The following is a 25091-nucleotide window of genomic DNA, read 5'->3' on the forward strand; positions in this document are numbered from 1 at the left end:
ATAAGGGCGTATCGTCGCGCGAACTAACAGTCACAATGAAGACACACACACACACACACGTCACACGCGCCATGTCATTAAGCAAACACCAAGCGTGCCCAACAAGTCCTCCTGCGAAATCAAGAAGTTGATAGAAGTGCGTATGACTCGTAAGATGAGAGGCTGATCGAGAAGGGCGGTCCACGCCAATACAACTTGCACGCGATGCCGGATGAATGCCGGATGAATGCAGGGAAGGTATTCGTAGCCAAAACGTATACGAGATCTTGTAGGATGCCTTATGGTCATGACCTGAGGGTTACCCGGTCGTTGTATTTTGCACTCGCTGTCGTTTCACCCAGCGATGTTAGCGACGTGGGTGTATTAAAAAAAAATGAAAAAGAAGGAAGAAAGTATGCAGGGGTGTCTGGGAAGCGCACGTCAGCGCTGCTCCCCCGAAATTTGTGCTATTATATGGTGGATATGATAATTGATGGCATTTCGAAAACAACCACCCGTTCATGCAAACGCCGCCTTGCCTGCCAAGACCTTGTGCCTGATATTTATGTTATGGTTTGGGAACTCACTCCTGTGTGTACTTTATCACGTGAACCAAATTGTAAATATAAGCAAAGGGTAAGGTATGCGTGCGAAGTAAATTTCGTGATGGGAACATCTAAAATGCCTTCGAAGCATTGAAACTATAGGTCAGGCCGCCGTATTTCCTCAGGCACCGCGTGAATAAGTGTTATTGAGGTCATCGAGCATCGAGGCTCCGAGGCACGGTCGGGGCTGCCTACTCATGCGCTGACTCTGGTTTCAGCAGCTTTAGAGAGCTATAATTATCGAGTTACTTATTTAATCCAGGTATGGTGGTGGCAGTGGCAGTTTTTTCGGGGCTATGTTTGTCATAATTTTTTTTTCTCGCAAGAGTAAGTCTTCCATCATTCGATCCCAAGTCTGCGACGCGTCATCCATCATTGTCGTCGTTGTTCTACTTGTCGCGTTGCGTCGTTGTTGTTTCTTCTCGTCGTTGCCATATCAGGCCCGCTTTCGCCGTTCACCGGTGCCGTTTGACCCCTTTGTTTCGATGACTCTGTCCAATTTTCCTTCGTAATTTGATATCTGTATCACGCGCGTATTTCGATCAGCTTCTGCCAAGCGAGAAGTGCGCATGCATCCGGAGCTGCATGCGGTGGCGCTTAATTGGTCCAAATGTACGCTGGGTCACGCCACGTCACATCCTGTCACTGTTTTGCTAACATGCACCCGTGGTTAGCAGATGAAATTGCCCTGGTAATCAACGTGGTAGGGATCACTTACAACAAATGATTGAGGGCCTGAGGCGACGAAATGTAATAGTATAGGCTTGAAAATTAATAAGGTAATTAATAAGAAAACGATAAGGCAATCTTCAGTAGCTTCGCAAGAGAACGGGAGTTCGTGAGCCGGCCTCTCAAATCGGTGCAGTAGTGCATGTCTCTACAGGACAATTAGTGACACTGGACCTGGATCTTGAGAAAGAAATATTTACGGGTGAATAAAAATGGGTTGAAGCGCGTACGGCAGGCATTACCAAGTCATGAGTGAAAGCTTGCGGCTATCCCTGAAAAACACACACACACACACACACACACACACACACACACACACGCACACGCACACGCACGCACACGCACACGCACACGCACACGCACACGCACACACGCACACACGCACACACACACACACACACACACACACACGTGCGCGCGCGCGCACACGCACACACGCACACGCACACGCGCACACACACACACACACACAACTGTAGCATTAGCGGTGCTAACATATCGGGCAGAAACTTGGAGCATGACAACGAGGCTTGAAAAGAAGCTAAGAACAGCGCAACAAGCAATGTGAAAAAAAATTGATGGGTCTGACGTTAAGGAGACATTAAAAAAGACGTTTTCGTTTAAAAAGACGTAAATTCGTTTGCACTGGGAAAGCATAGTTTGAAAAAATATATATTTTTGCCAATTTCGCGATAACACGTTTAATAGCAGATATGAAAATGAAGGTCAAAGTTCCATTTCTTGAGTTTCGCACTGAAACCCCAGTGCCGCATACGTCAGTGTGACGTCACAGATTTCAAAATGTATTTTGTTTTTTCGTATTTGGGCCTCGTTGCCTCAGTTCCCGAAACTTGCCATGTTCAGTCTCTGGCTTCTGTACAATACAATGTATTCAATTTTTCACTGATAAACAACTAGCTATAGGCGCTAGCAGGCGCTATCAAAATCTGTGACGTCACGGCGCGCCATAGTGCGGGAACTTCAAAGCTGCGGCGCCACCAGTCTTTCCTCCTTTGCGCCTTTTCTGACTTACCGAGCTCCTTCTCGCGTGGCGATTTTGGTATTGTAGAAATGTAATCTACTAACACAAGCAGGATCAGATTTCTCCTTAGTAAGAAACAGAAAGACAGCAGTGACGATTAAAGCTGGTACTCTTAAGATAAATGCGTTCATTTATCATGCATATAGGGAAATGCCGATTATCCTACTAGACTTACAGGGTGGGTGTCCTGAGAAGGGAAGCGCAGTCGAGGACGGCACAGGTGGTGGGTGGTTAATGAAATTAGGGTATCTGTAGGCGTATAATAGGACTGAGTCAGCTGGCAGCAAGCCAGCGGTAATTGTATATCGCTCGGAGAGGCCATCGTCACGGCATGTACAGTGCGGTTCACTGTTAAAGGGAACAGAGGAATGTCAATCCCGTGCGACTTTTCCCCTCTGGCAAGTGTAAGATCAGTCCGCTTTGCAGCAGATGACTTCTGGTTGGCGGCGCCGGCACCTTTCTACACACTGGTGCAGTGCGTTGACGTAGCTTCAACATGTATACATGCAGCTGCAGCACCAACAGACTGAGAGCCGCACGTTAGTGTTCCCCTTAACAGTGGACCGCACTGTACATTAAGTTGGATGGCGATGACGATTACCCCTGATAACCATGTAGCGTGCACTTGTATGGTGTTCCTTGAGACGGGCGACCCGTCCTCATCTCTGGCCTTCCCTCTCTGCGCAGAGTGTCGTGATGGAGGTGCTGAGTCCGGGCGCTCCAAGAAGGCGTCTGGCGGCGGTGGCGGTAGTGGTGGCGGCGGCACCGGCCTGGGCCGCCTCTTCCGCACCCTGGGCAGCAAGAAGGAACGCTGCAAGACCTCGCCGCGCCACCTGGCCTCCAGGCTGAGGCCGACCGCCGTCGGGTCCACGTCGGCCTGCCGGCAGCCGGACGCCGCTGCGGGGCAGCTGCAGTGGGCCGCCGCACCGGAAGGTCAGTTGTGTGCACTTCGCTGCATACGCGTGTGTGTCGGCGAGGCCCCTAAAAAATGCGGACGTCTCCCCAAAGGGTGTGAACGTCCATGTCCCACACCAACAGTTGTTGTAAAACATTGCCAAATGCGTACTCCTTTCTTATCGGAATGGCCAACAGCCCACTCTGTGACTTCTGCGGGTGTAATGAAACAATCGCGCACCTTCTTTGTCAGTGCACTCGTTTCAACCCGCAATGAGTAGTCCTGTCAGCCACTGTAGACAAACTGGACAAGCACCCAATAACAGAAAACAGCATCCTTGGAAACTGGCCTACGCGAACATCAGCGCGATACGCTACGAAGACGCTGCTGCGGTACTTAAAAGACACGGGAATTTCTGACAAATTGTGACTGTACACTGTGTGACGTAGGATTTGACGGTGACACTGCGTAGCACTATATATGAAGCCTTCGCAAGCTGTGTGACAGTGCCCACACACAGAAACAGTTCGCGTGTATCGTGTGTACGTGTGTGTGTGTATGTTGTTGGGATTCTTTCCCCTTTACTTTTCTCATCTCTCTCACCTATCGCATCCCTTTGCCCCTCCCCCAGTACAGGGTAGCCAACCGGAGATAATCTGGGGTTGACCTCCCTGTTTTTCATTTGCCTCTCTCTGTCTCTCTTGCCGAAATGTCTTTCTTATATATGTGCAAAAAGGAAAAAAAAAAAGTTAAGAAAATTACTGAGAACGAATGAAGACCCCAGAATGCCGTTGTGGGACTAAATGATGAAATTAAAACGCGATCGAAACAGAGGAGCTCTCTTTATGCATACAGAGGTAAAGAGAGAAATGTGTGAGAGGATAGTGTTCGGGTGAGAATACGGTTGAGAAACGGGCGAGAATAGCGTGAATGGTGCTTACATCGAAAGAGGGCGAGAATTACAGAAGACTTTAACAATATGCTTGATACGTTATATTCTGCCTTATCGTCTGGCATGCTGTTCCAGCGTACACAGCGATCACATAAGCGTACAAACGGTGAACAAGCGCTGTATCGAAGGATGCCTAGTGTACAACTAAGGTGTGCTGGTGCCGTACGTATACCCCTAGAGATGAACCACGCGTACCGACGTGCGGCTGTATATCGACTCTTGCTTTAGCCGGATGCATCCAGCCAAGCCTATAGCCTCCTTGACCGTGCTGCGAGGAGCGTATTACATACATGGGGATATCCTATAGACATGTATATGAACGTGTCTGCTGTGCATATACCGATTCTCGCGGTTAGAGAACGTGGCAGTACCGCTCTAGCTATGGACTGAATATTCACGTGCAGAAATGTGCGCCCATTGACAACTCCAAAAGGTGGACTTGCTGCTCTAAAGTTAAGCTTTAGCTGCACTTAAAGGTTCTCCAAAGCGACTTGGACCAATCGCATTCCTTGAAATGACACTGCTTTAGTATAGGCGCGGTTGTTATGCAAACGCGCCTGAGTGAGACAGGGGGAGATCATTTATGCAGTACAGTTTTGAGTCGTTAGGTAAGCGCATACCGCGCCTTAAGTTAACCCGCGAATATTTTGTCTCGGTTTCGGCAAAGCAGTTATTTACATGACCGATCTCACCATCTTTGGAGTCCTTTAAAATCATTTTCGCGGCTGTAGTTTTGTACCTGTAGCTCTTTCGGCAAACGGAACCGTCTGTACTACGTGCACCTGGTGACGTGCTGTTCCCTTGCCTTATTGCTGTCACTGTCGTAGTCGTACCGTAAACGATCGTTCATCTCCAGGAACACTGGGGATGAATTGCACGAAATGATTGAGGACCTTAGCCGAGAAAGTGTACGAGTAGAGTTGAAGATTAATATGCAGAAGACAAACATAATGCTCGATAGCATGGAAAGAGAATCAGAATTCATTATTGGTAGCCAGTCTGTAGAATCTGTGTAAGAGTACATTCATCTAGGTCGATTACTCACAGGAGACCTCGAGTATGAGAAGGAAGCTTCCAGAAGGATAAAAATTGGTTGCAGCACACACGGCAGGCATTACCAAGTCGTGACCGTCAGCTTACCGCTATCCTTGACGAGAAAAGGGTACAATCATTGCATTTATATTGGTACTCAAGTACACGTGGGGACGAAACTCGGAGGTTGACAAAGAAGTTTTAGAAGTTAATGACTGCCCAACGAGAGATGGCACGAAAAATGTTAGGCTTAACGTTAACCGACAGGAATATAGCCGTGTAAATGTATCTGCGAACAGGTGTAGCCGATACTCTACTTGACATTAACAGGAAAATGGAGCTGGACAGACCAAATGCAATGCGCAAGGCAGATAACGGATGGACCATTATAGTTACATAATGGGTGGCAAGGGAAGGAAAGAGAGATGCAGAGAGAAGCGCTGTCGATGACGGCAAATGATTAAGTGGTTGATGGAGTTAGCAAATTTCCAGGCATAACTTGGAATCAGCTATAACGTAAAACAGGGCTAATTAGAGATACCTGGCAGAGGCCTTTGCAGTAAACATACACATAACAATAGACTGATGATGGTAATGATCATGGTCATCATCATCATTAACTGTCAGCCATTTCTCGTTTATTCTCAGTTGACCTGACGTTCGGTGTTTAACGGCATGACATCTACGTAAGCTTATAAAGCAGCAATTGTCACTGAGCGCAATCTGTCGATATCGCTTTTTTTTTTAGAAGTTGGAGATATTCGGTGTTCGATTCGATAACCGAAGGTCGTTTTTCTCGAACATTCCTATTTTTCGATTGCATTCGGAAATTTTGTTATTCGAATACTCCTACTGAAAGCAGAGTTATCTTTAGAATACTGTATATAGCCGTCTAAACTGAGAATCCATTTGCGTTTTTTTTTTAACGATAATACATTATATTACTAGCCCTCATATTTTGGGTCTGTGCAAGTTAACCCAAAAGAGCGTTGCTGAAGAGTCTGTTATAAAAGAAGAAAGAAGAAAAAGAAAAGGAAAAGACCGCGCGTCTGACGTAAGGACAGGGTTAGCTGAGGTCTGAAGCTCTCTCGCACCAAGCTAACGCAGTTGTGTTATTTCGCGTGCCTGAACCACCGTGACGGGCTTCTATGTAGCGACGCGTTCGCATAATCCCACACAAAAAAACGCTCGTTGTCGACGGGCGATATAGCGCCCTTGTTTTTAAACAGCCATCTATCACTTCGCTTGTTTGCCCTGAAGCGACATGTTTAACAGCGTGAGACCAGTCGCTGCTTGTCGTGAGCGCTGCAGCAGTTAACCAGAGGGAAAACACAGGAGATCGACCTTCGCAAGTTTTCCCGCTCGTGGGATGTTTGTCACCCCGTGGTAGTGGAGGAAGACGAACATACTTGTTCAGTAAGTGTAATACACACACACGCACCGCAAAAAGAACACACACACACACACACACACACACACACACACACACGCACACGCACACGCACACACACACACACACAGTAATATAGGTTCTCGTGTGCGTACGTGCGCGTCTATATTATGCTTGCTTTTTTGTCTATGCTGTTTGGTACACAACCTTTCAAGGACGTATGAAAAAGGAAAAAGCAGTGCCCTGCAGGGCGAATGTTGAATCATGTGTAAAACATGATTTAAATTGTGCTTGCATTTAGTGCGTAGGCTCTCAAAGCTGATTAAGTCGACTGAGGCGATCGGCCACGCTGCCATCTACAGCTTATAATTAACTTCTGCTTCTCACCTTCTCTTTCGTCCCTGATGGTGGAATTACTTATCTCAAGTTAGACTAGCCCTTGCCTGCACAGTTAAGCTCGGAACACATGATTGTCTGGTTCACTGGCTGCAAGGTCGAGGCTTTAACAGTAGTAGATGGGAACGTTCCATTGTGATCGACACGCCCCTCATTCTTGCCTTTTCCTTTCTTTACTCTAGCCTTTCATTCTTTGCGAGCTTAAAGGGACACTAAAGCGGAATACTAAGTGAAGTTCTACTCGTAAAATAATAAATTAGGTTTCGGCAATATCAACATGGCCTCTCATTCCGGTAGCGGATATTGAAGGGCTATAACCGCGAGAGGAGGCATGATAAACAAGAAAAGGAAAGCGCAAAACAAAAAGGACACGTGACGACGCCGCCATTATAAGTTCCAGTGCCAGTTCGCCGTGGCGTCACAGATTTTGGCAACGTCTGCTTGGTTCTAGTTATTTCTTACTGATGAAGGAGGACTGCGTGTACTGTACATTTTATAGGAATCGAAGACTGAACCTAACAAGCTTCGAGTTGTTTTCTTACACAGAATACCGGCACAAATACCTGAGTATAACTTGAAATCTGTGGCGTTAAACTATAACTTACAGCTCATAGGCGTGCGCAGTGTGCAACAATTAAGAGTTGGGGACACCGAATTTCACCAGAGCGCCCCCCTCCCCCCCACCTCTCACGCACGCACGCACACACTCGCCTCCTTATGTCTTTCCCTTCCTCTACCGCGCCATTACATTTTAATTTTAACACCCAGTGAAAACCGAGTCTAATGAAATGCCAAAATTGTTCCCACATTTTTTTTTTTTTTTGTCGTACAGCCCTGTCATTCTAATGGAATCGCTGTCAAAGTCGTGTACTTTGCCGCAGTGGGAGGTCTAGCTTGCTGTGCAAATGAGAACCCACGCGTATATTTCACAGCATGAAGCTAAACCTGCATATGGGGCTCTACGAGTGTAGATGGCACCCAGAAGTAGAAGTCATAAATTTCAGTTTCGGTGCGAAGTTAAAAAGACAGAGAAGTTTCGCCTCCATTAGAGTTGTTTAGTTTGTCCGTCACAAGATGTCACTACCAGCGTCACAAGATGTCGCTACCAGGATTGTTACCGCCCTTTACCACTCCGGTAACCCGACACTACGTAAACTGTAAGAAGTATGCAGAGGACCTCAAACTGCTTCTTACCATGACGAAGTTGCCAGCATCTTTCTGCGAGACGAATGAAATTATGTTTTTGAAAGAATGCTTTAGCAGCTCAAAATTTGTTGTTGTTTTATGTCCGCATAAGCGGGCAACCATTCACGTGAGTTTCGAGTCATAGAACCAACTCCTATGCTGACGTCGAGCTGTCCGTACCACTCTCTTCTGCGTTGGTTTCAAAACGGACGCTTTTAACTACTTCCGGCCGCGTTCTTCTAGCCTTGGTCTACCCGATCTATTTAGGTACAGTGAAACTCGATCGTCACGTCCTCTGGCGTAAGACACGAACACCGTTGAGTTCGCGCGCAAGCGACGTCTTCCGGTTTCCCCTATACACACTGACGCATGTGCACTTCGTGACACACACGCTCTTGCAACTAGCGCGCGCAAAACGGACGACAGCTTGGAATAATACGTGGTTTGTGTATTCGCGCGCTCTCACTAAGAGCTTTACGCGGAAAATGGCGGATATCGTTGCAGAATTTGCGCACCCCGCTTTGGCTTTACGTTACGCTGACGATATACGTCCCAAAGGAAGCGTTCTTGCGAATCGCGAGGGCAATTAAGAATGGAAGCAAGCGCACGCAGCTGCCACGTCACTGCGAAGATGCGACACTGGTCTTCCGTCTTGGTTGGTTGGGGTGTTCGCCCATTAAAGTCGAACACCTCTGCAACGATCGTCTCAACGAAATGACCTGTATAAATCGTGCGTGATTGATTATGTTCCGGCCAAATTCCTGTCTTTCATTCGCATTGTGAGCGCCTCTGCAAGGGAGATCACTACAGTGAACTGGCCTGCACAAAGAAGGAATTTAAGCGTCCCCGACAACTGATTTGTTGCTTTACGACGAAGTCCTCGTAGAGGTGCCGCTAGTGCCGTCCGCAGACGTCGCCAAGGTGCGCTCTGCGCTAGCGCTAAGGGCAGCGCTAAGGGCAGCGGTGGCGACGTACTCTAAGGGCGTGCTGATGCTAATATAGACTTGCTGCAGTTCTCCAGGAATCGCTTAGTTCGCACGCGCTGCTTGTAGTAACGCGTCAACGGGTGCGACGACTGACGAACATGTCGCACTTGATGGCGACGTGGTGTTGCAATCGTAACTGACGACCGACGACGTCTTCAAAGCAATCTTAAGGCAGAAAGGACGCGGATTTCAACGACGGCGACAGTGTTGAAGATCCCGTAAATGAACCAAGAACTTTCACGGCAAGGGAGGTGATAGTGGCATTCGACAATGTGCAGCTTTATATCGAGTAGCTCCTGCGTTTCGCCCCGCAGCGTGCTGTTTGAACATCGGTGAAACGTTGATGAGAACTTCGGGCTGCAGTCGCACATTGTGTAAGAGTCAAACAAAATTAGCTACATGTTTCACTAAGTATATCTTGAATTCGTGTTGAGTAAGTGTGTTCGCTCGATAGATGGGCTTAGTCTGCTCCGTTGGGAACGGCATACGGTGCGCGGCCTTTAAAACGAAGTGACCTTTATGACGAAGTGACCTGTATAACGAAGGATTTTTGAGGTCTCGAGCACTTTCTTATGAAGGCGTTATATTGCGTCATGATTGCATTTGACCTGCTCTTATGAACAATTCTAGCGTAAAGACTTTCTTGCAAATACGTGTCCATAGGCTCCTGGACTTTTGAAGCAAGAACTGTCAAAATGGATTTACAAATTTATAGCTCGGTTTGAGGGCTCCTTCTTCCCGGTCTTCGTTTTTATTCTCCTGTCCTTTCTCTTTCCTCTTGTATACAGGTTAGCCAACTGGAAATATGCGCCCCGGTTAATGTTTCCGCCTCTCTAGTTCCTGTTTAATTCTATGTCTCGTGAAGCTTCATTTTCAAGGTTCCTGCGAAGTTTAAATGCTAGGCTGTGTTCCTCTTTGGTATCTCCAGCAGACGTTGTATGACGCTTATAAGACGACCCATGATATACGAATGATGGATGCATTTCAAAGCGTGAAGCTCTGCGTTTGGCTGCGTGATGTTCATCGAAAGCTGTGTAGTTGTACGGCTCGGTTCTGCATAACATCTTTCGCCAAAGGTTGTCTCCTCACTGACGTCATCAGTCTGCGGCTTGACCGTTACCTGGCATACCTGACATTAGCCTGGCTACGGCTAGACGGGCCGTGGCCTGACCGTGGCATTTGACGGCATTTCCGGTTAGTGCTATATGACGTGTGCTCTGACGTCACCCGTCCTTGTCCACGTACGTCGCGAGAGAACAGCGCTGTGCGCGTCTGTCTGCCTGCGTTTCACTGACATTGTGTTTATGTCGTCTTTTAAAAGGACGCTGAGGATTAATATCAAGTTAAGCTACATTACTAATTTACCTTTGTGCAGTGGTAAAGCGGCCTTCCTTAACGGTGAAGGCAGAGGCGCATGCTAAGCAGTAAAATGCGTAAGGACCAACGACCGGGGGCTATACGCAAGCTTTGCCGCCCCAGGTTGCCGTGATGTCAGGAATTAGTGCACTCGTCACTATAGCGAAGTGTTTGTTCAGTAATGAAGGAATACGTTGCATTTGAAAGGAACTGAAGAAAGAGCAACTTTCGAGCACTTTAACCAGGCCCAAACAACCTGACTATAGAAAACACCTTGAAATCCGTACCGCCACGCTATACATATATATAGCGTGCAGGTGCTAAGGTGTGGACGACAAATTTGTAAAAAAAAAATTGGATGGTTGGCTTTCGTATACTTTAGCAATATAACTAATTTACCGCAAAAAAAAAAAAAAGACGAATTTAAGGTTTTCCAAAAACACTAGCTCCGATCTTGTGTCACCTTCCTCGTCGAACTTACAGCAGCCTAAATTATTTTAGTGATGTTATTTCCTCTCCGTTTAAAAGCTACGTCTGAAGACTACTGTTAAGGACCGGGCGGCCTTTATAGCTGTAGAGGGTACTTGATCTTCCTTGTGCGTCTGTGACCTCTACGCGGCCAGTAGCGATGTGGTAATAGACAAACACGACATAAGTGTCACGCGCCCCACCGATTGCGCACGCGTATTGCTTTGGCTACCGTAAATGATCGTCAGAGCCATAAGTTATCATTTCTCTCAGACCACTGACGGTTGACGAAATTTCCGTGTTATCACGTGCGTGCTTATTGGTAAGCTCGCCGCTCGATATTGCGTCAGCAAGTTGGCGCGTGTGATGAATCATTATTTGTACACGGGGCGCTTGGGCTAAATAACTGAGTGAAGGTATTACGCTGTCATGTGTATGCTGGAGGAAACAGCAATTGTCTCTCCTCAGAAAAAAAGAAAAATATGTGTTAGATTTCTGACTGTATACCGGCCTATTTCCTTTCTTGGTTTTCTTTTTCTTCTACTTTCTCTAAGGTATGATTCACTTCTCTTGAAACTATACAGAGGCCCGTAGGTGGAATCCAGAATGTCGTATATCATTCCTGTCAAAGAAACTGTATTGCGAAAGTTTGACGATTGGTTGTTTAGTCACGTTCCCGTTGCGTGTGAGTACGTGATATATATATATATATATATATATATATATATATAGAGAGAGAGAGAGAGAGAGAGAGAGAGAGAGAGAGAGAGACGGTGCCCTCTTACGTTCATCCCCCTGACGGCGGATTGCAAATTACGTAGAGCTCAAGATGTCCAGTTTTATTCATTTCTTCAATAGAAGAGCTGATTGGTGAAGAACTAGGCTGCCGACACCGTTGACCTGACTTCCAGTGTAGTAGAGATGTGTAGTCGGAACTGTTTTTAGGCAAAGGGCGTCCAACTTGTGTCCCTCTGTGACTCACCGAAAACGGTGCAGCCATGCTGGAAGAAAATATTTTCCTTCATCCCTTGGACACAGCTCCACCTCCGGGTAGACGTAGCGCCGGCAAACTCGATTGCCAGGGGCACCGTAGCCAAAGGCCAGAGGTGGTATCATAAACATGACGTGCTTCCGCTTCGTGCATTCACGGAAGCGTAGCCTTCGAGATTGGTTTCTTTTTACTCAGAGGGAGCCGTCGCAGGGACGTTGATTCGGACACCATCTCTGGGGACGGCCCCATATATGACGTGCTGTGGGCGTCAAAAGTATTAGATAAATTATCGCGCGCTTTCTACCGGCAATCTGTTAAACTAAATCAACACCGTTGAATTCCAGTGTAGTAGAGATGTGTTGTCGGAACTGTCCTTGGTGTGTGCACTAGCGAACGCCCACAATCTGATTTCCCAGGAGGCGTGCCCGGGCTGCGTAAATATTCACATTTGTTCCGCAGATCCCACGGCCCGTAAACTTTTGACGAGGAATGTAGAGGCCTCGATGCTCCGGAATGGAGTAATGATGAAAAGGAGGGCTTCGCCCCGCAAGCTTTGGTAGGCCACTGGGATCCTGTGGTCCCCCACGTGGTCGCGGGTTCGATGCCTAGTCGATACGCCGGCCGCATTGCTCTAAGTGCGATGTTTGGAAGGCACTCGCTTTTCGGCCAATGATTTTATCGCATAAATAATCAGCCGCGCTTTCTTTCTTTCTTTCTTTCTTTCTTTGTGTCGTTGTTGTCGTTTTAAGGAAAAGGCACACCGGTTCGCTCCATTCCCTTGTACGACGTCAATAAATTGACGAGTAGACGTTCTCGCGTAATTTGCCATTTTCTCCACGTCTCAACTGCCCCTACCTAGTGTTCTTTTGACGTCACTCCACCACTCCGCCCCCTCACCGTGTAGTGACACCGTGTAGCGCGACCTTTCGCTGAAGGTTGTCGTTTGATCTTTATCGCAGTGTCGCCGCCGTCCTCGGGTCTGCAGCAGCCGGGCCTGGATGAGGAGCTGCTGACCGACGATCGCTGTCTGCAGCTGATGCTCGCCGTCCGAGAGGGTCACATGACCGGAGACCAGGCGCTGAACAGGGTTGGTCCTGCACGCACGCCTCACGTTCAACCGTAGCGAAATATAATTGACGCGCACGCACACGCACACGCACACGCACACACACACACACACACACACACACACACACACACACACACACACACACTTTGTGAAAGACAAGAATAAGCTAAGGCGGACGAAGCGTTACACCCACGACTAAAGTTCATTGAAAGAAACGAACGGTTGTGTATGCACACGAAAAGTGTCGAGGAAGTACAGATACAAGAGAAACAGCAGTAGCAATACCGTGTGGCGCCCACGAAAGTGATTTCGTCTTGGTAACCAGTGACAAGGATCACCTGATTCGCACGTTTCACGGCTAGAATGAATAATATACGCTTCCGCGTGGTCTCCCTTGTGCTCAAATGATGCGATTGAATACACATATGTTTTCTCATTCTTAGCTCACGCCTACGCCTATAGTGCTGTGCAGTACTAGGTGTTTAAAGGAACGACACACAAAAAAAAGAAGAAACAATTTAGGCTGTACTAGTAAATTACCATCCATCCCCGCCCGATCGCGCCATGAAAGACACAAAAAACAAGACAGGTGGCTACGTCGCCTTGAAGTTCTTGCACCGATTCAGCGTGACGTCATTGATTTTGACGGCGTTTTCTCGGGCCTAGCTTATTATCACTTTTCGTCGGTCAATACAGAGTATAAGGTATTCTAAAAGATCCCAAGGCTGAACTTATTAAGTATCAAGGGCCACAATTTCATTTCAACGCCTTAGCCGAAGTCCTCACACTTCCGAGCTTTTCATGAGAAGCAACATGTGTCAGAGGGTTAGTGTTCATGGCAACAATGCAAATTGTTCTATACTAGAGTAATCAACAGAGTTATAAGAGCGGATGGTTCGGGAGCCAACGTTTCGACAAGGTCAAAGTGAAGTGAAAGGACTTCTCTTCGCTATAGGGTAGAGCACAAGATTGCTTGCTGGAACGATCGCTCCAGCGGCATCCCGCGTTTCACTGCTTTTTGACTACTTCTCCGTCTTCCTTGCGCATCTCTGTTTTCTTGGGATTTCATATGCTAAAGGGTACATGAGAAGATTTTTTTTTTTTCACTTTTCAACCTCACTTCCTTCCCTTGCTCCCCTACACCCTTTCCTGTGTTCGCAGATTCGCCAACGGGGCACGCTGCGATTTCGCAACAACCGAAACCGCGAAGAGGTGAGTGACCCCCGCAGCAGCGGTTCAACAGACCTCCTTTACGATATGCGCAACCTGTTCGGTGCACCGCCCGATTCAATGGGCTGCTTCTGCTGCCGATGTTGCTGCTGCATAACACCGCACACCACCCACGCGATCGCCGACGCCCACACCTATGGTCAACTTTAGAGGAGGCAGTTGTTTTTAAAACGCGCGTTCCATTTTTTATGCCTGTTGTTTCTCGCTATCATCCGTTGTCTGGTGCTTTCTACCCCGCGAGAGAGGGGTCACGTGAGCATCGCGTGGTGCGTGCGCCGGATCGCATCTCAATGCGCCCCTCAGGAGCGTGTAGGTTTGTTTACACGCCGAGCCGGAGGGGCTCGTTAATGCGTAGGGCTCTTCGCTTTGCTTGCATTTTTGATTCGCCCTTATCTTATAGCCTCCTGCGATGCTCGTTGTCAGCGGCCCGAAGAGGCGATACGCGAGAGATATGGCAGCTGCCGGCGGCACTAGAGAGATGAGAGGTCTCGGGGTGTGGTGCGAGATATGATCCGGGCTTCTCGCTTTCGCTGCCGCGGTCTCTCGGATTGCGGATGTTGCGTAAGGCACGCACTGTATGAGCGCGGAGGCGGGTGCTTTCTTTCTTTCTTTTTAATGTACGAAGCACGCCCGGATTGCTCAATTTACAGAGAGCTTACTGAACACGGTGTGCGTAAGTTCATCATCTCGTGGTATTTGAGGCCATTATTCTTTTTCGCTTTAAAGTGCCGAGGTGCCTGGGAAGAAAGAGGGTTCTCAGTGTACTCATCTTTCATCTTTGAAGCTACGTGTGCGTGGTATGTAAGTCCGGATAAGTACTCGCCTGCTAAAGGAGGAAAGGCACCTCCAGCGGCACTTCCTGCCATCGACAATGGTATATATGGTGTCCCGTTCGAGGTGGACACGTGAATCATGGCGCAGTATAGGATTCTATCGGCACACGATGCTCCCAGGTGGTCCAGCGTCAAGTAAGGCTGCGTGGGCCACCCTCGCCGACGAAAAGGCTAGGTACCACAACGATTTTCACCGCTGCCGCAAAAATAAATCATGATCACCGAAACTGACTAGCGTCGTTTCACTTTGCTGCGTGTTGTTGGGTCGTCTTCCGGTTTTAGTGACGTCACTTCCAGGAAACCATCTACTTGAGCCAAAAGCAGTGCGAGCCTCGTGGAATGCTTCTATTTCCATCCCCGAGCCCTTGGTTGTCCTGTTGATCACTGTATGTTTGGTGTTCTCGTTTTGGCGTTAAGAAATGCTGGGTTAGTAGTAGTAATTACTCGTTTGTTGAAATAAGCAAAGTAAGTAAAAGAAAATTGGAGGAATGGCTGACCGCCCTGTCAGCTTCTAGCGCATTCTTCTGACATGTGAACGGCGTTCAGCAGATGAGACGGGGGGGGGGGGGGGGAGGGGTTACAGAATGGAACTATTTATATATATGCAATAGAAAGACTAGCTGAAAGTTTATCCATAGTTCGCTTGTGGAGTTACTTCCCCGAGAGATTTTGTCACCCCAGCCCGCACAACAGCAATGTTGCGCCACATACAGCAGCCGGGTGGTGAGGAAGCTCGAAGATGTCGCAAATTGTCTTGTGAGTTGCCTCTCACGAGCGAGGGGGGCTGCTTGGCCATAAGGGCGCCTCAGTGCTTACATTTATTTTTGCGAAGTACGTATTAGGGTGGGTCTTTTATTTCTCTCTTCCTTTCTTTCTTTCTTCCTTTCTTTCTTTCTTTAACTCTTAAAACAGTTGCACCCCCCCCCCCCTTTGGCGTGTATATTTGTCCCACAACAATAATCGTCATCTGCCTTGCTTGCGTTCCATCTCTTGAAAACGCTGCGCTCGCTACACTTTCCTGTCGAGAATGCTATGTCACGCTGATAACGCGCATGCCGTTCGCGACTTGGAAATACCGGGCTCGCAGAGTTGTAAAGGAAAGAAAATGCGGACAAGACAGATGACAATCAGCGTTGTGGGACAAGATAGGCCCCAAAGGACGCAAACTTTTTTAAAGGTGTTTCTTTAGAAGAGAAGAATTTTAGGCCATGAGTGATGCTTATTTCACCACGGTGAAGAGCGATAGACGGGACAAAGGAAGGCGAGACTGATGGCACAAGCGCTACCAACAACTGTGAATGTTTACTGGCAAATTTTCTCTGCAGCTGGACAATGCGCGCCCGCGCCTAAAACACCCTGAAACCACACTCTCAAAGGTACACCCTTTGGGGTGTATATCTTTCACACAACGACAATCGTCATCTGCCTTGCTGGCGTATTCTATTTTGAAAACGACGTGCCTGCTACTTTCCTGTCGGGAATGCTATGTCATGCTGATAACGCGCATGCCGTTCGTTACTGGGAAGTACCGGGCTCTCAGCGTTAAAGAAAGGAAATGCGGACATGACAGATGACGTGTATTGTTGTGTGGCAAGATACAACCCAAAGGATGTAATTTTGTTTTGGAGTGCAGCAACAAAAAGGAGCAGGCGCAAGAAAAAAGAAAGAAAGAAAGAGAAATTAATTCTTTCTTTATTTATTTCGGTCTTTCTTTTTCTAAAAGAATCTCCCCAACATAGTGTAGAGGTTAGTAGTGCCTTTGCCACACTTGCGGATATTTTTCACATGCATACTGACGAATTGGAGAGACGCCTTGGTCTGTGTTTGGGGGAGTCTCAGCGAACTTCCAGAATGTCGGACTCCAGAACGGGGACTTGTGTTCACTTGCCATGCGTGTCAAACAGACGTTAGGCGCGTGGCAACCCGTCCCCGCGAAAACGTTCCTTGAAATTAGGGCCACCCAGAATCCGATTCGTGTTGGAACCGCGCTCGCAACAACAACTCGCCGTGGGGGTTTTGTCGTGTCGAGGGGTCGGAAAGATTTTTCTCAGAAAATGGCGAATGCCCCCGTGCAGTCTTTCTCGGCTGTCGTACTCACAATTCAGACTTTCGGAGCGTCCATAGCGCCAAGGGTACCGCGCCGCACGGCCGATGTGGTGAAGCAAGGCATCTGAGATTACGTGCGCATTACGGATCTCGGAGACCATGGATGGAGGCACAGAGTAGCTTGAGTTTTTTTGACGAAATTCTCAACGTTCCAGGAATCTTAACGCATCCACTTCCTGACGCTTCTTTTAGAGTTTTATATTCCCAACCCTCGTGAACTTTATATTCCCCTCTTCATTTTTGCTTTTATTGGCTTTACATCTGCCGTGCCTCCGCTGGTGCAGGTTTCCCTCATATTCATTTATGTAGTTTTTACCACTGAGGGGCACAGAAACATGCTATAATTCAAAGACTTGAGGGACAGACAGAACGAAGGAAACAGCCCTTTTTACCGGAAGTTTTCGATAAACTTCCTTAATGTTTGTACTTCTACGATCAGCCTAAATTGAAATGCGAACAGCAGATAACTCATCAGAACGCCTGTTACCGGTAATTACAAGGAAGTGCGACGTGTAACCGCTTGTGTACCTAGTTTCTAAGCATGGAGTGGTCCCAGCTGTTCGTTTTGGAGTCTGAATTAATCCACTGCTACAAATGCGGGTGAACCTGAGAACAGATGCGACGCATTGGAATAGTTTCGGAATTGTTGGCGTTTGAATTTGTGCTCATAGTACGTATATGTATTTGCTTACTATATAATACGAAAAGACTTACCGCCGCCGCTACATTCATCGCTTACAGTTTCACATGTCAGCCTACTATCTTCCTTGATAGAGGCTGCGCTGTTCAGGCAGACGAAGTTGCCAAAAAGACTTCATTAGAGCCACGGACAGGGACCGTTAGCAATAACTGCAGAGTGATTCAAACATTTGCGATAGGGGTGTTCGTACCGTGCTCTGAGCTTTGCTCTGAACATTTAGCGTCAAAGTGAGCGACCTTTCGTTTTGGTATGCCGATGTTGATGCCTTAAGAACATGACACGTCCAGTCGTACTGGCCACAGTGCCCGGAATTAAACAAGACAGCAAGCAAACGCCAATATTCAGAAAAAAAAAGAATATATATATATATATATAATAGATTGGCTGGGAATCGTGAGAAAATGTTGTGTAAATATGGAAATTTCCCACGCCGCTTTCCATTACCGCCTGTTATATTGCTTCTTGCATGGTCGTCATACTGCGCTTATATTCGCCACAGTATTTGTCGACATGCAAATCGCGAGCAGATATTTATGCAAACATCATCCCCATAACTTATCATTCTTTTTCACTTCTTCGAGCGACTCGGCTATGACGCCGGTGAAACTAGAGCAGGTAAATACAGGAGCTTCGTTCGCGTTAATTAATACCTCAGATGACGTCACTAAGAGTAGGGATGGGGAGAAGAGAGTTTCGCGTGTTTACAGCTGGCGCGCGTGGCGGACGAAACGAAATGAAGGTCAGCTCCAGCCTCCTCCGCGCGTAACTGGATGGCGCCACCTGTTCGCGCCGGCGTCCTCCTCTCACTTAGTTGGCAATCTTCTTTTATTTTTTCTCACGCTTCTCTCTCTCTTTCTATTTCATCCTTTCTCTCTCTCTCCCAACGCGCGCGCGTTGTGCGTCCGATATGCGGCCGCTGTCGGACTGCACGCGGAAGCGAGTTGCTGGCCGACCGCTTGTGTGCCGCGCGCTTCAGTGGAGGCAGCTAGCTCGCTGGCCTGCCTGCGCCTGGTCCCGACTCTCTGGCTTGTCACACGCGTAGTACGCCTTGCCCGGACTGTGCGAGCGGTGCGCTGTCTGCCCGCCTCTCCGCGTGTGTGTGTGTGTTTCGACGACCCGTCGTTCTGTACCCCGTGGGAGAAACATAAAACAGGTGGAGGACGTCTGGGATGCGTGTGCGCTTTCGGGTCTGTCGCGTGGTGTTGCGTCTAGACTTCCGCGTGTGAGATCTTCGATTTCAATCTGCGGCCCGCGATGGACAGCCACGTAAAGAAGGTAAGCGAGCCGTGGTTCGGCATTGGAAGTTGTGAGCGCTCATTCTCAGTGATCGGTGTGCTTGGAGCGTCTCTCCCCTCCCACTCCTCCGCCCTTTCTATTTTTTACATCGTAGTGAAAATTGCCTATCTCGTCACGCGTCATGGAGTGCGGGACTCGTTTTTGTGTGCACGCGAAAGAAAGAAAGTGCTGGCTGCTGATATCGGTGTCCTGCCTTTTCTTGGTGACAGAGGGTATTACCAGCTCAGGGTCGGGCTACTAATGAAGCCGGCTGAAACGACTCGGTGCCCTTCGATCGGTCAATTCGACAGCTGCGCTTACGGGGGCGAAATTACGGCGCTCTCGATTTAGAAGTGAACAATCAAGGACGTATGTGCCACCACAGGTGAAAAACAAAGATCCCGCTGTTCTGACGTTTCTCGCAACCTTGCGTTCCTTGCTGTGGCCTTGTTGGGTTACGCCGGCCGACTGATAACCCTGATTTTAATGCCTTCTTTTTGGCCGGCAGACATTAATTAGCCTAGTGCGATTAAACGGCACATCGAAGAAAAAGAAAGAAAAACATGAATGTCTGTAATAGCAAAAGAAACAGACACGTGAAGCAAGAATCGGGACTTTGTGTATGATTGTGTATGGCGGTATACAGTTTGAATAACACTTGTCTTAATGGTCAAACGTGCAACCGACGCCACCATAGACGCCGATGTCGCAATAAGACAACACGTGGTCATGTTGCATGCCAACTCGGCAGGTGCTACGGACGCCTGCAGCAGCCGGCCACTAGGGCCACTCTGTAGACAAGTGTAATTCATGCAGTGCAGCAGACGGCGCACACGAACGCATTGTGTCGTCTGCTGCTTGTCCTTGTCTGCCGCTTTGTTTCGTCACCCAAGTGCTTGCACCAACTGTTCCATACTAGCGCGGTACGCGTAAGCTAGGAAGCAGGAATATTGAACACGACCGCCAGCTCGGCTGAGCATTGACGTGACCTCAGAAGGTTCCACTGGTCTGCTGTACTTTCAATACTTCTTTATCATTCGCATCGGTATTCCTGCAACGCTTTGCCGCACATTCTTAAATAACGTCACTGAACGTTCCGTTTCTTGCAGCGCGCGCACTTGCTGACGTTGTTGTTGCCAGGGCTGTGCAGTTTCTTGTCATTCATTTTGTCTAGCGGGGGCGTCATGGGCCGACACGGCACTGCTTTTACAGGTGATCTGATGCTTTGTCAGCGTTTTTCTTTGATCTTTCTTTTTTCGGTGCGGCAGTTTTCGGGTCAGCTTTAGAATAAGCTGTCCAGCAAACTTTTTCCGGAAAGTCTGCTGTCCTTGAAAAAAGAAGCGCGGCACCCTCCGAACTGCCGTCCTTCTCTTTGTGACTGGACCTGCCTTTCCGTTTCTTTTTTCTTTCATTCCTCGAACTCTACCGGCTACCGCTGTTAGAAAGGTGGTCCCCCTCGGGGACTGGCCCTGTCAGTGGCGTTTTTGTGCAGATCCCCGGCGCTTTTCATGCCGACGAGCAAAGCTCTCCCGTTCCTTCCACCGCGTACCCTGTCCCGTCTCCCGTGTCACCGCCGAAGCCTCGGCGGTCTCTCCTTTTGCATCCTCTCAACCGAGATGAAATAGGTGTTCCCAAAGGTGGCGGGGGTCGGGTTAAAAACGACGCCGTCACGCCCGCTCCGTTGCCTTTCCCTAAGCCGAGAAAATAGTCTGCTTTAAGCCATGGGCGTTCGCACGAGGTGCGAAACACGGTTTTCTGCAAGTTCCAGGCGGCTCAGCCAACTTGTTCTAGGCGGCTTTGGCTTAGCGCCACGCTATATCCACAAGACCGATCTGGACAGCGCAGACGAGCCTCATGACGTCGAAATTCGCAGAAGTACGGTCGATGAAAAGGGGAGGGACACGATTTGCGAATGCTCTTGTGTGCACCGGTTGAAATTAAAGGCGCCGTGCGATAAGACGCGCAACTTTCCTCTTCCGTCATCTCTGACGAAGTGCTCTCGGGTGGGTCCATTCTAGATAGGCAAGCACGGTACTAATGCGAGGCGCGGTGCGGGTGAAAAACCTGCGGCCTTGGGCTGTCGAGTCGGAAGGCTTTGTTTGGCCGGCCGTTCTCCCTTTCTTTCGTTCTTTCATTCTTGCTTTTTATTTTATTTTTTCGAGCCTGACAAGCTGCCGACACTTTCGCGCGTTTCATGCCAGCAGACTGAGCGATTAGCGTCGCAGAGCGGGCAGCATTTTATTTCTTTTTATTTTTTTTCGTAAAGAAGCGAGATTTCTGTTGGCCGCACAGTAACTGGTTGTAACAGCTGACGTTTGTAAAACTGACAGCGCTGGTACAAAAAAAAATGCAAAAATACAGACAGGACAGGAGAGAAAGGATTTGTACTTATCTGCGCTTGCTGTCTGACATGTCTAAATACTCATCTTTGTGCGCCTTGTGTGATGGAGCACGGGGGTGGTTGCTCTCTCTTCGCGTCTTTGTGCCATCGGTGTTTGAGTACGCTTCTTGCGAAGCGACTCCTAAGCGCAGGGGGCGTAGCAGGTATGGGAGGGCGTGTTTGGTGTCGGAGCACCTGCGCCTCAGGCGTGGATGCGTTTCGTATTTCTCTTCACACGCAGGCCACTCCGTGCGATAAATAAAGTGATTCAAGCTGGCGACTTCCAAAGCAAGAGCTGTCACGACTCGCCCTGCGATTCCAACTGCAGATTTAGCTTTCACTTCTCGAGCGGCTGCTAATCTTTGTCGCGTCCGTCCACTCGAACTGCAGTACCAGAAAGAGTACTAAGCCCTAAAGTAAAGCGCAAGCTCTGCTTCGCCGTTTTCCGGACATGGGCAATGGCGGCCGCCATCGTTTCAGTGCCGCAAATCTCGATTACCGACCGTGTAACCATTCACTACTTAGGCGTGCCCGAGCACGACGTTACGCTTCGACTTCGCTTATATAGCGGCTCTAACTAATCTCTGTTAGTTGCGTCGTACCGAGCACGTCAATTGTTACGCTTCACCTTAGCCAGCGTCTCTGTTTAAGCTGTAGCATTTGCGTCGTCCTTGGACTACTTCGCCGCGTCGTGTCCCCCCTCCCCCCCAAAAAATCAGCTTGCCTAAACTAATTGAGTATTCAAAAAGAACAGAAAAAGAAGTCGCCGTTACACGACTGGCTGTTCGAATCTCGGGGCGGCTCGTTTTGAAGCTTACTCCTGAATGAGTTCGGCGATCGCCGTCGTCGCCAAAATTGGGGGCGACGACACGCAGCTGTCTCCTTTGTTCAGAACCTGCGCACGTGCGCTTCTTTCCCGTACAGAGGTATTTCGTGCGCATGCGTAATGCACGCCCGGGGGCACCGGGTGAACAACCTGTAGTACGTACACGAAGCGTGCGTTCCTGCTGCTCGGCGATCAGACACACACACAAACAAAAAAAGGCGCGAGCGTTAGTTCTTGTGTTCTTTATTTTCTTCTCATTATTGTAGAACCTTCTCAATGTTTCTTACCTTGTTTCTCGTTTGTTCTTTGTTGTTGTTGAATTTCCCGCGCCAATTGTCCGTTGTGTGGTATAATTGCCAGCGGGCAGCCTTTGGTTTGCGCGCTGTAAAAATTTGTATTTCTTTTTTTCTAACACGCGCTTTTATAATTGTTCGAGATTGCACGGCGCCTTCGGTCTCTCCGCCCGCGCGCTCCGTTCTCGCTTCGCGTTTGCGCGTCCCGTTTGTCGAGTGTACTCTAAACGCCACTTTTCACCCACATTCGCGCGGCCATTGTCTTCCTATATACCTCTTTCAAGGATGCCTCCGCTGCTCTATGCGGTACTGTAGTGCGTACACGCTCAAACTCGGCTGCTCCTCCGTGTTTTCGTCCTCGTGCTTGATTCTATAGCGTTTCCTACAACATTCACTAGAGAGAACTCTGGGGCACTGGCGTCAGTACTACAGCTGCAAGTATGTTCGGCCAGCTTGGCAATGGTGGTATACGCGCACTTGGTCCGAATTTTTTCTTTTTTCCTGCCGGCTTCAAAACGGCTTTTGTCGTTTGCCGAAAAAGCGTTGTGCTGTAAACGCTACAATTCGCGATGAACACGCGTGGTCGCGGAGACTTATAGTTAGACCGCAGTTTTGTGAAACTCCTTTTCGTGCTTTCACGCCGGGCCCGCATCTCGTCGCCTGCCGGCAACAGTGCGCAGGCGCAAACGAGCATCACGTGGGTGAGCAAGTTACGTGAAGTTCTCGCGCAAGGCTATTCGCACTTTCCAGCGCCTATAGGTGGCGCGGAGAACGTTCCAATATGGCGGGGATAGAGGTGATGGAGGCGATACGAAAGCGTGCGCATCTCCAGAAGCAGGCGGCTTACGGGCCTCTGGTATCTCTAAGCGCGATCCTTGACATTGCTAAGGAAACGCAGAGATGTGTTGTAGAGGGATGTGTAGAGAGATTTGTACGTTTAACACTGGCCCTATAATATGGCGTGAAATACGAGAGACGACAAGCGCGGCTGTCCAGGTCGAGTCACTCTGCCTGTAGAGAAACGCCGTGAGAGGCCCGCCGCATGCTACGAAAGTTCCCAAGTCTGCAGTGTAACCGGCGCCGTAAAGGTCACTACTTATCCTTACGTTTTGTAATCTATACGCGATGTACAAGAATTGACACCAAGCAGTTAATCGGTAGCGCTCACATGTAAATAAAGCGCAGTATGCGCTTTATGCCGCTGCGTAAAGTAAACGTTGAGTGCATTCACGAGATAAATGGCTCGCCGCACCAGCTTAGATGCGGAATGCTTGTTAATGATGCCAGATAATACGTAAACATTTCAGTAGTGCCGATTTACAGTATATGAGCGACACGATGACGTGTGCCAGCGCGCCCCCTTTCCAGCACGATCAGCGTTTTCGCGTGCTGTAGGGAAGCTCGCATGCGTATTCTTCATCAATGACCGCTTCAGGTACGTAGTCCTGGCCCTTGTTTCTTGCAACATTGTTATGGAAGAGATGCTTTAAGACCAAACAAAAATATAAAATCAGAAACGCGTGCGCTCGACCCCCGATCGGTACACACCTTTCAGCTACAGCCAAGAAAATCAGCGAGCGCCTTGTGCATAGACCGCCTGTTTCGTTCTCACACAAAACGACTAGGAACAGTTGCGGAATAGGTTCTCTAATTTGCAATGCTCGCGACGCAGCGTCAGGCACCGTCGCAGAGTATTTGCAGAAACAGCTCAAGTGCAGGCAGAAAACTTGATAAACGGTGACATTGTGTACTTAAATTTACTTTGGAAATCTGTAGAGGGTGTTCTTCGGCCAACGCTAGGTCTCAGTCTTGCTTCGTGGGACCGCAGCTGGCTCTTCTGCGAAGGCACAGCGTTTCTCTTCAGCCGCTTTCGTAAGAGTTCGCCACAAAAATAAAATGAAATCATCAATTAAGCAACAGTCATTTACACTCACCAAGGTGGCCCCAAAAGAAGTCTTTGTTGAAATTCTCGCTACATATGACTATTTCTTCGCTCGCTTGCTTCCCGATGTGGAGCTTGATCGCTCACATCTTCCTCCGTTTTTTAAAATTTTTATTTCGAAAAGTGGTGCAGGCTTACTTTTCCCAATATTGCACGATTTGTGCATTGTGGCACACTGCACATACGGTTGTTCTTCGCTCGTGGACTGTTTTTTTTTTTTTTGTTTCATGTCGAAGAGTGCCAAAACTCCAACACAGCTACAGAAACCGCGTGAGCGGGAAATCCATCACCCCCTCCCGGGTTCCGAAAATGTCCGCGCGGCGGCTCTAGCGTATCTGGAAAGCGCGTGTATAGCGGGTGGCAAGCACAGGTCCAGGATAGGATGGGGAGGTGTTAAGAGATGGATTATGGATGGATGGAAAACTATTGGG

At 48.6% G+C, this 25091-nt stretch overlaps 1 protein-coding gene across 3 annotated transcripts in view; it reads left to right on the forward strand.

Moving 5' to 3' along the window:
* LOC126522826 (uncharacterized) overlaps positions 1–25091 on the forward strand; it is a 307678-nt gene that overhangs the window by 200846 nt on the left and 81741 nt on the right. For all 3 annotated transcript variants that reach the window (XM_050171653.3, XM_050171654.3, XM_050171655.3), the window contains 3 exons: positions 3043–3288; positions 12966–13093; positions 14237–14287. In XM_050171653.3, coding sequence (XP_050027610.1) covers positions 3043–3288; positions 12966–13093; positions 14237–14287 — 425 coding nt within the window. The remainder of the gene's footprint in view (positions 1–3042; positions 3289–12965; positions 13094–14236; positions 14288–25091) is intronic.

The sequence above is a fragment of the Dermacentor andersoni genome, chromosome 6, assembly GCF_023375885.2.
Source record: "Dermacentor andersoni chromosome 6, qqDerAnde1_hic_scaffold, whole genome shotgun sequence".
NCBI lineage: Eukaryota > Metazoa > Arthropoda > Arachnida > Ixodida > Ixodidae > Dermacentor > Dermacentor andersoni.